This window comes from Paroedura picta, chromosome 4 (assembly GCF_049243985.1).
Source record: "Paroedura picta isolate Pp20150507F chromosome 4, Ppicta_v3.0, whole genome shotgun sequence".
Lineage (NCBI taxonomy): Eukaryota > Metazoa > Chordata > Lepidosauria > Squamata > Gekkonidae > Paroedura > Paroedura picta.
In genome coordinates, this window is record NC_135372.1 from 1,910,107 (window position 1) to 1,927,746 (window position 17,640).

The 17,640-nt window shown below is 48.4% G+C and overlaps 1 protein-coding gene across 1 annotated transcript; it reads left to right on the forward strand.

Annotated features, from left to right (window-relative positions):
- The first annotated feature begins 4,159 nt into the window (after positions 1-4,159).
- On the forward strand, positions 4,160-15,952 carry POLR2E (RNA polymerase II, I and III subunit E). Its single transcript, XM_077331462.1, has 8 exons — positions 4,160-4,393; positions 5,523-5,697; positions 8,773-8,888; positions 10,171-10,251; positions 11,697-11,755; positions 13,488-13,566; positions 14,670-14,761; positions 15,494-15,952. The coding sequence occupies exons 1-7, from the start codon at positions 4,337-4,339 to the stop codon at positions 14,733-14,735; spliced, it is 633 nt and encodes a 210-aa protein (XP_077187577.1). The 5' UTR covers positions 4,160-4,336; the 3' UTR covers positions 14,736-14,761; positions 15,494-15,952.
- Positions 15,953-17,640: the final 1,688 nt, after the last annotated feature.

Here is a 17,640-nt window from a genome sequence, read left to right on the forward strand (position 1 = left end):
TGGCAGGATCGGAGATCTATGTAGTGACCCCTACTTCTTGCCTCAGTTTCGACCATGTCTTGTTGAGAGTGCCATTTTTTGCTTCAAACAAGAGTTTGCTTTTCTGGGTAACTGAAGATCCTCACAGTCCTGTCTCTGTTGGTCGGTGGCCAAACACCTCACTGAGTAATTTATGACCCTAAAGAAGACGAGCTGTTCTGCCCCAGGGCCATTCCCTTGGCCAAAAATGTCCTTGGCCCTACTTACTTTTAATCCCAAATTGTAGGGGTTCCCAATTGTGTCTCCTACCATGCCATTTGCGCAGAATTTGGCCAAATTAGGGTAAAGACAAGGGCCTGGATAGCTAATTTTAAATTTTGGGTCAGACTATTTTTTAGAATAGAAACTGGCAGCCTTTTAACTTGTCTGAAAAGTGACCCTCTTAAATTTCGATGGTTCCAGGCTATTGAACAAAAATTAGTCTCCACTGGCATCGATTTGAACTCCCTACTACCTCTGGAAGAAAAATGTATCTTCCGGATTATTAAACAGACAATATTAGACCATGAGCAGCAGGAACTCATACCTACCCAGCCTCGAGTCTGCTCACCAGCATTCTTTGGCATCACTATGCAGAGAAATATTATGCCTACATATTTGCATCTTCTTCATGTCCCACCCCTGAGAAGAGCTTTTCTCCCGGCACGAATGAATGCTTTCCCCTCAAAGGCCTTAGAGGGAAGATTCCACCGTATCCCATACCATGCGAGACTCTGTCCATGTGGTTCTGGCTGCCCTGACTCTGTCTCACACATTCTGTTAGATTGCCCCTTATATGAGCAGTGTCGGGGTGACAGCTTTGTTGCTTTGCTGGGAAACAAGCCTTCTGTAAGTAAATCTATGACCTTGCAATTTCTGCTCTCTGACAAAGACCCAGAGATAACCATTTTAGTTGCCAGAGTTTTAACTAAGATGCTTTTATAATATGCTGCCTACCTTGTATTTTATCTTTTATAGTTTATTTAATCATTGTAAGATCTGTTTGGTTATGTAACCCCATGGCCTATTTTATTATTTTGTTGAAATTTTAAACCCTATTTTTATATGTCTTACACATATTTTATGCCAATAAAAGGTTACTGACTGACTACCGACTGACTACTTTTAATCCCAGTGGGTTTGTGAGGAGACAGGCACAATGACTCCTTCTCCCTTCCCTAATCTCTCCTGCAGAAAGAAACAGACAAAGAAACTATTTTTCCATTTCTGAACTCACAGGAACAAAAGCAGCAGAGAATCCTTAGCCTGGTTAGGCAAGACTTAAGCCACATGGCGGCTGGGGCAACAGTGGGCATGGCCCTGCTGTGGGTCCATTTTATTAGCACTGGATGTGATTCTCCCTGGTACAAGGAGTCTTCACCAGGTGCTATTACGTGAAGAATGCTCTTTATGCCAAAGGAAAATACCACTTCCCGTGGAAAAGATCCACGAGGAGAGGAAGAACATAAATATTTTAATAACTCGGGGTGCTAAATCTATGAAAGCAGCAAGTATTCATTTGTGTAACACATGGAAAAGTCTGACAGAATGGGTTGGATCCAGGTATAAATTAAATAACTATATTTCTGTCAGGATCACATGATCTCTGCCATAAATTGTGCTTGACTTCTGTGACTCCATCTTGTCCAAATGTGTGTTTTATGTGTAGCCACCCTGAATCGTCTGTGCCATAATTTAGCCAAGTAAATAACTATGTGAGACTGTGTTATCTCCAGGAGGGGAATTGTCTACCATCCAAGGCCAAGCTGCCCCTGATATCACTCCTGGAGGAGAGCCCAGACTGGCACCTGGGAGGGGGTGTCTTCTCTCTGGGAATTGTATGATTTTGGGCGGGAGAACAACTAGTACATGTAACTGTTTTGGGTGCAGTGGTCAGATTCGACTACGAATGTCTAAGTATCTTGATCTGCTAGCAATAAAGCTTTCTATCCATCCAGAAACCTTGTTGTTAGTCTGTCAGCCTTGACAATTTCCTACTCACAGGAAGGTGTAATTTCCTCCAATTTCCTTTGAGTGAGTGAAACCTTTGATTTGCCCCCCATATTATTTTTGAGGGGCATTTCTCCATCAGGAAAAAACATTTCAGAGAAGAATAGGTTCAGAGGGGGGCAGAAAGTTTATCCTCCACTACAGAAGACCCTTCAGTGAGAGGACTATTTAGTCTATCTAACTGAGCAGCACAAAAGTTCAGAAAATGAGAAGAGTGAAGCTCATGAAAATAAAACAAAGTCTGTTGCTTTTATTTTGAAGGTTCATTAAAAAAACCCCTTTCAATCCAGTGAGCCTCAAGGTAGTTAACACACTTCAGAATAAATACTGTCATTTTCATCATCGTCATCATAACCTATACAAACTTTGTGGTCTTTCTGATGACGTACTTAGCCACTGATTGACCCTCACTGGGGGACATGCCCTCAATGGGGTGACGGCACTCCTCCACTGAGGGCCAATCAGAGCCCCCCACCCATTCACTTCCCAGCACTTGCTATTAGGAGGAAGAGCCAGATGAAGGCTGAGCTCTCCCACAGCTGCTGCATTTCCTGGCCTCCAGGAGATGGGGGGACAAACTCCATTTTGCTGGTTTGAGCAGCCCCCCTCACTGGCTGGCCCCCCTCGTCTGCCCCCCCTCTGCCTTTCAACGGCCTGTTTTCAAAACAGGTTTCCATACTAGTTAAAAATCAAAGCAAACCACCTGCTAAGGACGGGGTGTTAAATGCCATGGTTTGATGGCCATTCTTCTGTTCCATTGTGCAAAGAGGCTGTGCCTGTTTCGTGTGAGGGATGACACTCTTTTAAAGGAAATGCTGAATTGCTCTGCTGAGTTTCTTGAATGATGAACTAGCCGTTGTTGGGATCTGTCTCCAGCACTCACTGCAATTCCCAAATCCCTTGTGGGGCAGAAGGGAAATAGGACAATCCTTTCCAGCCGAGCAAATGTTGGGGTTTTTGTAGCCTGCCCTTCCCGGTTGGCTCAGGGCGGGTATCAAGGCAAATACAAGGAATGGGCTTACAAGGACAAGCAGTTATTTGTTGTTGTTATGTGCGAAGTCGTGTCCGACCCATCGCGACCCCATGGACAATGATCCTCCAGGCCTTCCTGTCCTCTACCATTCCCCGGAGTCCATTTAAGTTTGCACCGACTGCTTCAGGGACTCCATCCATCCACCTCATTCTCTGTCGTCCCCTTCTTCTTTTGCCCTCGATCACTCCCAGCATTAGGCTCTTCTCCAGGGAGTCCTTCCTTCTCATGAGGTGGCCAAAGTATTTGAGTTTCATCTTCAGGATCTGGCCTTCTAAGGAGCAGTCAGGGCTGATCTCCTCTAGGAGTGACCGGTTTGTTCGCCTTGCAGTCCAAGGGACTTGCAAGAGTCTTCTCCAGCACCAGAGTTCAAAAGCCTCAAATCTTTGACGCTCGGCCTTCCTTATGGTCCAACTTTCACAGCCATACACTGCAACGGGGAATACCATAGCCTTGACTAAACGCACTTTCGTTGGCAGGGTGATGTCTCTGCTTTTTAGGATGCTGTCTAGATTTGCCATAGCTTTCCTCCCCAGGAGCAAGCGTCTTTTAATTTCTTTGCTGCAGTGATCTTGGAGCCCAGGAAAATAAAATCTGTCACTACCCCCATTTCTTCCCCATCTATTTGCCAGGAATTGAGAGGGCCGGATGCCATGATCTTTGTTTTCTTGATGTTGAGTTTCAAGCCAACTTTTGCACTCTCCTCCTTCACCCGCATCAACAGGCTCTTTAGTTCCTCAAGCAGTTATACGTATGAGAAATACATACATACAGATATATTCATTTATAGATTTTTCTTAAACAACAGAAACAAGTGAAGTCTCGCTCAAAGGAAACTGGAGGAAACTGGAGGAAATTACACCTTTTTGTGAGTAGAAAACATATTGTTATTTAATTTCTATCTGGATCTAACCCATCATTGAAAAGCGGCGTTTAATTTTACTGTGGAAAACAACAGACACCAAAGGCGCAGAAACGACGACTACCCCCCCCCCCACTCTCCCACACTCCCCGCTCAAGTACTACATCTCCCATCCGGCATCGCGGGCTGGTTAAGGAAGCGACGCGTGCGCAGGAGGGACGCGCAGCCTTGCACAGCGCCTGCGCAAGAATCACGTCGTCCGTTCGCGTATCGCGGGCGGCTCTCCAACAGGGGCGTTTTTCGCAGATTCACGTGGGTTCCGGCCCGCGGTTCTGCGCATGCGTCTTGTGTGAGGGAACCCGGTGAGCGTGTGGCGCCTGCGCACTGGCCCTGTTGCCTACCTGCGCGCGGCGGCGATGGACGACGAGGAGGAGACCTACCGGCTGTGGAAGATCCGGAAGACCATCATGCAGGTGGGGGAGGGGGAGGGGGAGGGGGAGGGGGAGGGTTCCCGGGCGCGCCACACTTTGCCCCCCCCCATTGTATGGCGCTTATGCATGTGGGGAATTCCGTGGTTTGTCTGTTTTTTACCTTTATTTTTGACTTTAAAAGTTGTGCACAATAAATGTTAGCCTAATTTGCAGGGCCTGCAAAAGGGAGCTCCTCCACAAGGCATTTGCCTGAGACTGACCCTAGGTCCCCCCTCACAGGGGTAGTCTATCTGTGGTCCCCCAGATGCCCATGGACTACAATTCCCATGACCCCCTGCCAGCGTTTGCCCCCTCAGACATCCCCTCCATGTCCTGAACTAGTCTGTCCTCTTTAAGGGCCTTAAGCTAAGTTCCGTTCCTATTATATTGTTTAAGATCACTGAAATTGGGTTATTTAGAATATTGATGTTGTTGCATTAGTTTATGTTATATATTAATTCGTTCCATGTATCCCTTATGTTGTATGTAAACCGCCCTGAGCCACGTGGAAGGGCAGTATAGAAATCAAATAAATTGAATATTTATATGTTCTGGACACCTAACCTTTTGTGTCCTGACCACTGGTCGGTTAGGTTTTGGGGTGTGTTTTTTGTTTGTTTGCTTGCTTGCTTTTTATTACCCTAGCCCCTTTTTCGTTTTCTTGAGAATGGGCAGGACACAGAGGATGTAAATAATAGAAGGAAGAACATTCGAGTATATATAAATGGTGTGTAAAATTGGGGACTTGGCTTTGATCATGTGGGGGGGCAGGAGGGAAGGTAGAACTCAAGCAGAAGAAGGAATGGAGGAAGGTATTCCAGTTTGTGGTAGAATATTTATTATTTAGGGAATGTATTTTGCCTCTCTAGAGCAGTAGCTTACAATTTAACACAGGAAGCCAACTTGGTGTAGTGGTCTCTAATCATGAGAGCCAGGTTTGATTCCCCACTCCTCCACTTGCAGCCAGCTGGGTGACCTTGGGTTGCCACAGTTCTCTCAGATCTCTCTCAGCTCCATCTACCTCACAGGGTGTCTGTTGTAGGGAGAGGAAGGGAAGGCAGTTGTAAGCTGTTTTGAGACCTCTTTGTGTGTGTGTGTGTAAGCAAATAATGTATATTTTTGAATTGTCTAGCTTTGTCATGATAGAGGCTACTTGGTGACACAGGACGAGTTGGACCAGACCCTGGATGAATTCAAAGCTCAGTTTGGAGATAAGCCCAGCGAGGGGAGGCCACGGCGGACGGACCTCACTGTGCTGGTGGCCCACAACGATGACCCCACAGATCAGATGTTCGTGTTCTTCCCAGGTGAGGCCTGTGTGGCATTTTGGAACTGCGGTTTTCCATTGGGCCCGACTGCTGATTTGGTCAAGTTGTCTTCCTCTCTACTGAATTGGCTTGTGGATTGGCATTTTGCAACCTCAGAGTATTGTGCGCCTCTATCTAGTACTGAAAAACTACTATGCTTCTTAATATAGTTTTGTTTCTTTGATATCTGCAATTTGTGTTCTCTCTTTTATCCTCTCCTTGTGCCCTTATATTTGTTCTTGAGGGTTATTTTGGTGGCCAGGGCCATCATTTCTGGGGTCAATTTCTGTTATCCACTTTAGGATCAGCAGATTTGTTTTAATTCTAATTCATTTTAAGCAGATTTGCATAATTCTGATTTTGCTTTTCCTGTGTTTCGGAGAGGGGGCACTGAGGACACTGCAGTTACCCGCCCAGTAATTAGGAATTAGGAACATTATCTGCCTACTTTTGGTCAGACCTTCACAATGATACTGACCAACAGGCAAGAGTTGGTGGATGAGGTGAAGGAGGTGGAGACCCTAGGGGGAAGTGACCATGCCCTCATAGAATTCCTTTTGAGATGGGGAGCCAAGGAAGCTTGTAGCCGGATGTGGATGTTGGATTTTAGTAGGGCAAACTTTAATAAACTCAGAGACATGATGAGTGTCATACCATGGACGAGAATGCTGGAAGGGAAGGGAGCATGTGAAGGGTGGGCGCTACTCAAACAAGAGCTATTGCATGCTCAATCAATGAATATCCCAGAAAGGCGAAAACACTGCAGGAGCTTTAAGAAGCCTATTTGGATGAACAGAGAACTTCAAGAGGAACTAAGAAAGAAAAGGAAAATGATCAGGAAATGGAGGGAAGGACAGAGCTCTAAAGAAGAGTACCTACAGGTTACTAGGCACTGTAGATCAATCATCAGAAAGGCCAAAGCTGAGAGTGAGCTAAGACTGGCCAGGGAAGCCCATTGTAACAAGAAAAGATTTTTCAGTTATGTGAGGAGCAAACGTAAAGTAAAGGAGGCAATAGGCCCACTGTTGGGTGCAGATGGACAAACTCTAACGGAGGATGCAGAGAAAGCAGAAAGGCGTAGTGCCTATTTTATAACTGTTTTTTCCCACAGGTCAAAGGGTTTAGGCACATTTAGAGATGGCAGTAGCCAAGAGATAGTGTCTGGGTGGCAGGTTAATATGGATAGAGAGGTTGTCGAGAGGCATTTAGCTGCACTGGTTGAGTTCAAATCCCCTGGTCCGGATGAAATGCACCTGAGAATACTCAAAAGAACTTTCCAGAGAACTTGCACAGCCCTTGTCCATCATCTTCGGAACCTCTTTAAGGACTGGAGATGTCCCGGAGGACTGGAAGAGAGCAAATGTTATTCCAATCTTCAAAAAAGGGAGGAAGGATGACCCGGGAAACTACAGACCAGTGAGTCTGACCTCTGTTCTGGGGAAGATAATGGAGCAGATATTAAAGGGAGCGATCTGCAAACATCTGGAGGACAATTTGGTGATCCAAGGATGTCAGCATGGATTTGTCTCCAACAGGTCCTGTCAGACCAACCTGGTTTCTTTTTTTGACCAAGTAACAGGTTTGCTGGATCGGGGAAATTCGGTTGATGTCATTTACTTGGATTTTAGTAAAGCTTTTGACAAGGTTCCCCATGATGTTCTGATGGATAAGTTGAAGGACTGCAATCTGGATTTTCAGATAGTTAAGTGGATAGGGACTTGGTTAGAGAACCGCACTCAAAGAGTTGTTGTCAATGGTGTTTCATCAGACTGGAGAGAGGTGAGTAGCGGGGTACCTCAGGGCTCGGTGCTCGGCCTGGTACTTTTTAACATATTTATTAACGATCTAGATGAGGGGGTGGAGGGACTACTCATCAAGTTTGCAGATGACACCAAATTGGGAGGACTGGCAAATACTCCGGAGGATAGAGACAGAGTTCAACGAGATCTGAACACAATGGAAAAATGGGCAAATGAGAACAAGATGCAATTTAATAAAGATAAGTGTAAAGTTCTGCATCTGGGTTAGAAAAATGAAAAGCATGCCTACTGGATGGGGGATAAGCTTCTAGGTAACACTGTGTGTGAACGAGACTTTGGGGTACTTGTGGATTGTAAACTAAACATGAGCAGGCAGTGTGATGCAGCGGTAAAAAAGGCGAATGCCATTTTGGGCTGTATCAACAGGGGCATCACATCAAAATCACAAGATGTCATAGTCCCATTGTATACGGCACTGGTCAGACCACACCTGGAGTACTGTGTGCAGTTCTGGAGGCCTCACTTCAAGAAGGACGTAGATAAAATTGAAAGGGTACAGAGGAGAGTGACGAAGATGATCTGGGGCCAAGGGACCAAGCCCTATGAAGATAGGTTGAGGGACTTGGGAATGTTCAGCCTGGAGAAAAAGAGGTTGAGAGGAGACATGATAGCCCTCTTTAAGTATTTGAAAGGTTGTCACTTGGAGGAGGGCAGGATGCTGTTTCCGTTGGCTGCAGAGGAGAGGACATGCAGTAATGGGTTTAAACTTCGAGTACAACAATATAGGCTAGATATCAGGAAAAAAATTTTCACAGTCAGAGTAGTTCAGCAGTGGAATAGGCTGCCTAAGGAGGTGGTGAGCTCCCCCTCACTGGCAGTCTTCAAGCAAAGGCTGGATGCACACTTTTCTTGGATGCTTTAGGATGCTTAGGGCTGATCCTGCGTTGAGCAGGTGGTTGGACTAGATGGCCTGTATGGCCCCTTCCAACTCTATGATTCTATGAGGATTAGCTGCTAGGCTTATGTGTTTCGGCTTGAAGGGCCACCGAACCTCACAAGCCTACTAGCTGCTATATAAAGACAAAACAAAAGGATAGAGAACTTGAATTTATCTACACGTTCCTGAGCTTATTCATGTCCCTAAGATGTGTGCAGTCAGCACAGAAATATAATGTAGTCTTTTCAAAACATGGGCATAAATGGGCATTAGAAGCCGTTGTGAAGGCGTGAGCTTGCTGGTGGTTCTTGTGGGCATCTCTGTCAGCGTTCTCTCTTGCTCAACACCAGCCGTCTTTGTTTGTTTCCCCTGCTTTAGAGGAGCCGAAAGTGGGAATTAAGACGATCAAGATGTACTGCCAGCGCATGCAGGAAGAGAACATCACCCGGGCTCTCATTGTCGTGCAGCAGGGCATGACTCCTTCAGCCAAGCAGGTACCGGCTGCGGGCAGGTCGAAGGAGTTGGTGTGAAAACTGGGGCATTGCATGCCACTTAAGAAAGAAGCCATGTGCTATGTAGCCTCTTCCCCACTTCCGCCTTACAGAGAGGTCTTAAGCACATAAGAGAAAACATCAGGCCAGCATTCTGTGTCACACCATGGCCAAAGCCCAGGGGTCACCATGAGTTCCACCAGCAGGGCCAGAACTCCGGAAGCCCCCCACTGTTGCCCCCCCCAGCACCAAGAAGACAGAGCATCACTTTCCTGGCAGAGTGTTCCATCTAGACTTTGGGGCTAAGAGTCACGGATGGGCCTCTGCTCCAGATGTTTATCCAACCCCCTCGTGAAGCTGTCTGTGCTTGTAGCCAGCATCATCCCCTGTGGCATTGATGTCATGTGCCACACCTGGCTTATGTCAGTTTGGTTATTTTCTCCTGGGCTTGAGTTGTACTCCTTGGGTGGCCCCACCCTTCTTGCTGCATTCGGCATTTCCCAGCTCTCTGCACTTCAGAGGGCTCTTTGCAGTGAAAAATATGGTGTCCTGGATCGTTGTGCATAACAGTCCCGCTAGTTCATAAAAATCATGATAGTTCCTCGACACCTGCGTGTTGCCCAGACAAACTGTCTCCCGCTTTCACACTATCCCCGATTAAACAAACAGAATGTGGGAAAGAGTATTCGCATCCAAAATGTGTCTCCCTGAGTGAGATTGTCTTCAACTCTGACAGCCCTCCTAGGGTTGTGACCAGTGAATTCTACACGTGCCTGACCCTTTGGGTGACAAAGTACTTCCCTTTAATCTGTTCAGAGCCTACAGCTCATTAATTTCACTGAGCGCCTCCCAAGTTCTCAGGAGTGCCTCTGTCCCACGCATGATTTTGTAAATCTTATCATCCCTCTGTCGTCATTTCTCCAAGCTCAAGAGCCCTAACATCTTTAGCCTGTCCTCATAGGGAAGGTGTTCCATCCCCTTAATATGTTTCATTTCCCTTTTCTACATATTTCCCAGGGCTCTACTATCTTCTTTAGAGGTGCAGTGACCAAACAAGGTTGCCTCTTCCATTCTGATATTGGCTGATCTGTTTTCAGTCCCCTTCCTAATAATGCTGGGTGTTTCCTGAAAGCTGAGGCTTGAGGTAAACAGAAGAAAATGCCATAACTTTTATTAACATTCTTGGATGAAATAACATTGTTCAGTAAAGAGGATCCCTCACCACTTAACTCTTTTCTTCCACGTAAGCGTGACTGACCAGCTGCCCGCTTTCTTCTCTTTGCAGTCTCTGGTGGACATGGCTCCCAAGTACATCCTGGAGCAGTTCCTTCAACAGGAGCTCCTGATCAACATCACAGAACACGAGGTGAGGGGTGCTGAGAAACAAAATCGCTCCAGAGCAAGCTGAACAATTTAAGTAGCAGCTTTGGGAAGGGACAGAGTTTGTCCCGCTTGCCATCTCAGCTGAGCAGCAGATCTTGTAAGCCTCGTTGAAGACCTTCATGGCGTGGACATGCAGGGGGTGGAGAGAGCTGACAAAGAGATGTTTCTGCCTCCCTCAAAATACTGGAAGTCGTCTTATACTGGTCTATGATCGTAATAAAGATCTGACTGACAGAGGGCACCCAATGGGGTTCGTGGGCAGTAGGTTCACTTTACGCAGAAAGTGATTAACATGGGGCAGAGGATGTAGTGATGGCCACAGGAATAAACAACTTTAAAAGGGGATGAGATGGATTCATGAAGGTTAAGTCTACCCATGGCTGTTAGCTATGATGACTGATGGGAATCTCCATATTCAGGAGCACAGAACCTCTGAATCCCAGAGCCGGGGGAAAACCTTGGCCTCTCTGCCCTGCTGTTGGCTGTCTAGAGCAGGAGTAGCCCAACTGTGGCTCTACAGATGTCTATGGATTACAGTTCCCATGAGCCCCTGCCAGCACCAGCCAGTTTGGCCACCCCCTGTCTAGAAGAACTAGTTGGCCCCTGTGTGAGGATGCTGGACAAGACAGATTGCTGGTCTGATCCAGCCGCGTCCTTCATATGTATAAGAACATCGGAAGAGCCAGGCACAATCAGGCCAGTGGCTCTTTCACCCACTATGGAAGGTCAGCAAACCACCCACCGTCAGGCCATAGGACTTTTGCTTGACACTTTCAGTGGACCCTTGAGCATCAGTGGCATGCCAGGGAGTTCCCTCGTGGGTCATTGCTGAAATGGAAATTACAGGCCGTTTACATTCACCAGTTCCACAGGTACATGACGTCAAGATTCCAGGTGTCATGCTGCTGGCTGTTCACTTGCATAACAAAGCCAGTTTTAACTTGGCCGGTCTAAGAAAGGGCTGGGGATTCAGTTTCAAGACGTGATGTGTTCATCCATATTGTTCTTAAAATACTTTTATTGTGCCTTTCCTCTTTAAGGATTAGTGTGCAAGGCAGCGTGTGAAAGAATATGCGTGTGAAAGACCAGATACTTAAACAAATTGAAAATGGAAAGTGTACAGATTTTAATAAATTTAGCTTTGTAATATACACACACACACACACACACACACAAACATATATACGTGGGAATACGTGGGAGAGGTGAGGTTGTACCAGCTCCCTGGCACAAGATCCCCAAAGTTACTGGACTGCCTGTTTTTGACACTAGCAGACTGTGGTGGGGTGGGATTCTCTCCCAGTTTACAAACACTTCCCAAACTAGTCCCCTAGGAGTGATTTTTCACTCCCCACAGTAGACTGAGGAAGCAGCTAAGTAGGAGCCTGCGTGTTCTCTTCTGAGTTAATATTTTCTTTGGCTTCACAGCTGGTTCCTGAGCACGTGGTCATGACCAAGGAAGAAGTGACCGAACTTCTCGCCCGATAGTATCCTTGTTCTGAAAACTTCTCTGTTGGCCTGGCCTGTTCTGGGAGGGCGGGCCTGCTACCGTGGCAAAGGATTGGTGGGTGATTGGGAGCGCATAAAAGGATTGTCCTGTTCAGTTGCTAACAGCACTTTACGAGATCTTGTTGGAAATCCATTTACATTCAAATAGTAAAATCCCACCAATGAAACATCCCTGGTTTTTACTGTGGACCAGTACTCTGATCCTGCATTAGGCTGCATCACGAGCAAAAATGGTCCTCTGTTTGTAGGCAGAACACAGGGATAGAGCATGGTGTTAGAATGCCAGAGGGATCAGTCTCTGGCCTCTATGGCCAAAGGGTCTGAGGGAACAGAATTGTCCTGGAGAGTGGCCATCAGTCAGCAGAGGCGGCACTACGATTCCAGCATCTGTATGTTGCACCCTTCATCCAGAGATGTGAGCCGGCAGCGGCATTGCCAGTGGGCTCATGTCCATTCCCGCCCCTACACAGAAGGGTCACATGCAGAGGGCAAGCGAACAACCTCTGGGATCCCAACATTGTTTAAAATGAGCTGGAGGTCCCTTGGCCATCTTCGGGAGATAGCAGTCATTCACCGTCCCGGGGAGTCTGAAGGGCTCTGCCGTTGAAGAAACCGGCTCCACGGAGCCCACCAACTACTGCCCTGTGCATCTGTTGGGCCGCCTCTCCCAGGAGGTTCCCCAAAGAGCATGATGTTCAGCAAAAACCAACCTGGTGGAGACCCCTGGATCCAGGAGATCCAGCTGGCCCTCGAATAGAGCCAGGGCCGTTTCAGCCTGGTGGGATGAGTTGCCAGTGGAGATCTGGGCCCAAGTTCCACTAGACCTTTAAAGCGGCACTCATCCAGGGACAAAGAATCATAGAATTAGAAGGGACCTCCTGGGTCATCTAGTTGAACCCCCCAGGGGTAGTCAACCTGTGGTCCTCCAGATGTTCATGGACTACATTTCCCATGAGCCCCTGCCAGCATTTGCTCACACCCCACTCACACCACAGGACACTCACACCCCAATTGCTCATCCACTGTCACCTGCCACCCCCTTGAGCCTTCACAGAATCAGCCTCTCTGTCGGATGGCTCTCCAGCCTGTGCTTAAAAATCTCCAAAGATGGAGAACCCACCACCTCCCGAGGAAGCCTGTTCCACTGAGAAACCACTCTTATTGTCAGGAACTTCTTCCAGAGGTTGAGACAGAATTTAGAATCCTAGAGTTGGAAGGGACCTCATGGGTCATCTAGTCCAACCCCCTGCATCATGCAGGACTCTCACAACCCTATCGCTCATTCCCTGTCACTTGCCACCCCCTTGAATTTTCACAGAATCAGCCTCCCCATCAGATGGCTATCCTGCCTCCGTTTAAAAATCAGGCATTTTGATACGCCCACCACTAGGGAGTCCAGTTTCATTTTTACCCATTGTGGGGAGAGATCCCAATTTTCCACCAGAATCCCATTTTACTTGCTGCAGCATTTTCCATGTCTTGCAGGGAGTCCTGGCAAGCTGCCAGGCACTTTGCAAATCTCTTAGTCTGTGTCATGGTCACTGTAGCACATCTGTAGTCTGTACAAAGTTCATTCTCCATCGCTCTAAAATGCAGGATGATTGAAAAGAGGGGAAACCAGAAGTGGTCAGTCTGGAGAGCCACCATTTGGCCACCCCTGCTTTGGGGGCAGAACCAAAAAGGATCCGTCTTTTCCTTGACTTTTCCCAGTAAGCTGAGGGAGAACCAGCTTCCTCGGATCCAGGCCGGGGACCCTGTGGCCAGGTACTTCGGAATCAAGCGAGGCCAGGTAAGGGATTGGGTGGTCCAGGTAGCTGCTTATGTCTTCAACATTCTGTTTTATCCTTGCAGCAGCCCTGTGAGGTAGGTTAGGTGGAGAAAGTGTAACTGGCCTAGGTCACCCTGCAAGCTTCCATGGGAGACGGGGGATTCAAAGCTGGATCAACACACCCGTTGCTGGGTCTTGTGTTGTCCCCCATGGCTTCTTGTCATTGGGGGCCTTTGGCTGAATGGGCTTCGTTTCCCCAAACAAGGCTGGAAACACTCTAATATTCATAAAGCACCTTCTGTGGTTTGAGTTTCATAAATGTTTGCCTGCAGCAGGAGATGTGGGCATTTTTACCAGATTTTGCCCAAATGCTTTCAGGCTGTTTTTTATCTCTTCATGAGAACTAGCTCCTTGATTATGTGCCTTCCCCTCCTGGTTTTAAATGGCAGCAGAGATGCCAAAATGTGGCCCCAATTCCTCAGTTCCTGACTTCCCTGCCCTTGGGCAGAATTAAAGTTGAGCTCTGTTTGCTTCACAAGAACATGCTGGAGTTACAGTGCTCTCCTGGGCTCTCCCGGTCTGTGCCTTTCCCCGGATCTCTCCCCTTCCTCCTCCCGTTCTGCATTTCAAAGCACTCCCACACAGAAGAGATGGCTTATCACCATTTGTCCTTGTGCCCTCTGTGAAGTCTCAACATCCATCCCTGTTTCACACCTCCCTGATCAAAGAGCACCCCAGGAGCTTTCTCATGAGAACTGTGCTCGGCTTCTTGCCTAAAGTGTACCCAGGCCCCCTCTTACGTATCCCCAGGTATAAAACCTCTTTTTAGTCCAGGGGCCTTTTGTCTCTGTCAGAGAGTTTGTTCCGTGAACTCCCTGTGTTGTCTAACTGCCTGCTGGGATATTATTTGAATAAATACTCTTTTTGAACTCTGCCCAATCTGGGTCTCGAGGATGTTGTTATTCAAGTAACCTCCTTCAGTAGTGACTGTCTTTGGTTCGTGACATTCTGATTGTGGAAGATTCATTTTGGCCATCTGGGCTGATCACCGTAGGCAGATTTCCATTCCGTCCGCTCGCCCAGAGGCCCGGTGTGTTGAGACCCTCCTTGCCTCCTTCTCCCAGGTGGTCAAGATAATCCGTCCCAGTGAAACGGCTGGCCGATACATCACCTACCGCCTGGTGCAGTAGCAGCCCGAAGGAAGTTCTTCCCTCAGGTAACGAGGCTGGGGTGGGAAGGGCTGTCCGGTGGCAGTGGACTCACAGCGATTCTGTGGGGTTTTCAAGGCAAGGGGTGCTCCAGGGTAGGTTGCGATTGCCTGCCTCTGGGTCATGACCCAGGACTTCCTCAGTGGTCTCCCCTCTGGGTCCTACCCAAGGCTGACTCTACCTGGCTCTTGAGATCTGTTGAGATGGGGCTGGGGTGGGCCATCCAGCTTGGGCAAGATTGTGAGCTTTTGAGAATGTGGGTGTGAGGGAGGCGTCCCGACATGGATTCTGCCTCCTTGTGTGACTCAGTTGGACCAGAAGGTCCAGTTGGGAGCAGAGGGCTGGCCAGGCTGGCTGATACAGGAACAGCAGGAAGTAGACTTTTGCAAGCCTACTTTCATGTTAAAGTAACGTCCGTCCTTGCCTTCTGCGATGCAGCGTGTTTCAGGCCAGTCTCAAATAGGTGGGGGGTCATGCTGTGAGTGAAGTACATCATTGTCACAAGTGTGCAGATTTCCAGGTTTCTAGTTCATGCGGACAGAATGAGCGTGTAACAAGAAGCGCCCACAGAAAACAAGCTCCTTTAGCTGGCAAAGGGCCATTGTACAAAATTGTGTGCAACTTACCAAGTTATTTTATTTACATTTGGATTTATAGGACTGCCCCTCCAGGCATGCTGGTTCAGGGAGGTTTACAATCGAGCGTAAATCAGTTTCCGATGCTTCCTTTGTTCCTTGCAGAGTACCTGAAATTCCTTGAAACCACACACTTGCCTAGAGACATCACGTTTTTGGGACATTTCCTCTGAGAAAAGCCAACGTGGCGTGGATGGTCTGTGTGGGCTCAGCGCTGTGAGTCAAGCAAGCTTCTGGACCTTTTGTGAATTGGAAGATCTGGCACCCAGCTTAAGGCTCCACTCAGCCAGGGAAACTGGTGTCTTGAACGTGTCTCCACCGTTGTCAAGAACTTGGCATCAGACTGGTGACAGGTTTATTTAGCTGAGAAAACTGGGATTCCTTCTCCTGACCTGCCTGGCCAGACTGGGTGCCTGGCTCTGTGAGGGCATTTGCTTTGGAGGGTGTCATTCCACTAAATCAGCTTTTCCAGCTGCCTGTTCCATATTTCTGGAAAACCTTCTTGGCCTGAGGCAGCCCTGTAGTTCTCTTGAGATTAACTTTTAATAAAAACATTGGAAGGCATCCTTGCTCTTGCTTTCTCTGCTGCAACATCCCCTTTCCTAGATGATTTGATCTGGCCCATTAAAAGCACCCCACATTCAGTTTCCATGGCAGGGTGGCAAAGAGGAAGCCCTCCCCAAGGGATGGCACAGTGGGATAAGGCCTAAACTGAGCCCTTGATTGTCCAGGCCCCCCCACCTGCCCGCGAAACAGGAAAATTCCCATTGACTTTAATTGGCGCCATTAACCTTAATGGCCGTAATGTTTCAGAGACCTCAGAGATTTGGCCGGCTTTGGACGAGTTTTAAATATTCCGAATTGCATCCCTCCAAACCTGAAACGGTCTCAAATTTTGTGTGTGTACAGCACTGGGGCAGGCTGCTTGACGGAGCGCTCCTGGAGGGCGGTCAAGGGTCCCACATCGGCCTTCCTTCTCCCCTGGCCCCCGGTTTGGGCCCATAAACTCAGGCAGCTGGTGGCACAGCCCCCTTGGGCCCTGCCACCTGATGGCCCTGCTCAATGGCTGGCTGCTAGAAGAGAGTGGGAACGCCAGGCCTTTTCCCAGGGTGCACCGTGATGGGACAGAGGGAGGCGTTCCAGTGTTTCAAGGCAGACATCCCCCACCATTCAGCATGGCTCAGGGAAGAGATCTGCTCTGCTACCACGAGTCACAAAGCAGGGAGCTGTTGGGTAGCAGAGCTGCACCCTGACCATGGTGAGGACCATGCTGGTCCCCTCCACAGCCAGCCCATACAGAAGCATCTCCTTCCCTTCGCTCCAGTAGGGCTGGTGGAGGATGCTGCAGGGGCCTATGAAGCCCACACAGGGGAATGGGGCTTGTGTGACACCACTGCAACCTTTGGACTGTGGGATACACCCCCAGCCCAGCCCAGCCCAGCCCTGTTGCATAAGAGCGGGATGTGGGACAACAGCGCAGGGAGTCCTGCCCGTGAAGCACCTCCCAGGAACGAGCCCTTTGACCACATCAGGCAAGTTATTTCATAATTTTACTAGAATAGCTTTTGACAAACTGCTCTTTTTGTTATCCGACTGTACATTGAGCAGGTGCATAGCCAATGCATTATCTGTATGTGCATTTTGATTCAGTAAAATGTTCCGCTGAAGGGATCGTTGTAGATGGTTATGGATGTTTCCCTTTCCCTCTCTTGCAAACAGTAGCTGTCCTTGTCCGCTCTCCCTCCCCAAAGTCACTTCTGCCAGAGTTGCGGCTCTCAAGGCTGCGATGGAGCGATCAGAAAGGCCTCCCCAGGCTTGGCCCCGTTCTCCTCCCTCCGGCAGTGTTTCCGCCGTGGCCCAGCCTGGCACTGCACCAAGCCAGGGTTGGTCAGAACGGCCTTTAATAGGTGCTTGGTGGCAGGCAGACATTCAGCAGGTGAAGCAACCCCGGTTTAGCCTGGGGGGAAAGGGCACATAATGACCGAGGAGTCAGTCGTGTGGGCAGAAGGGGCAGGGCTCCAGCAGGCCTGGTGGGTGGTGTTCCATGCCAGGAGACCAAGGATAGCCCCTCCTCTCTTACTGGCTAACACTGTACCTTAGCTACAAACTGCCAGACCGGGCAGCCTGCAACCCAGCCGTGGTCACTGAGTGGGCATTCAGCCAGCCAGCCAGCCAGCCAGAGAGGTAGTTCTGTCTTCACCGTACAGGAGGGCAAACCCCGGACTGTCGCTAGAATTACATTCAGATTTCAT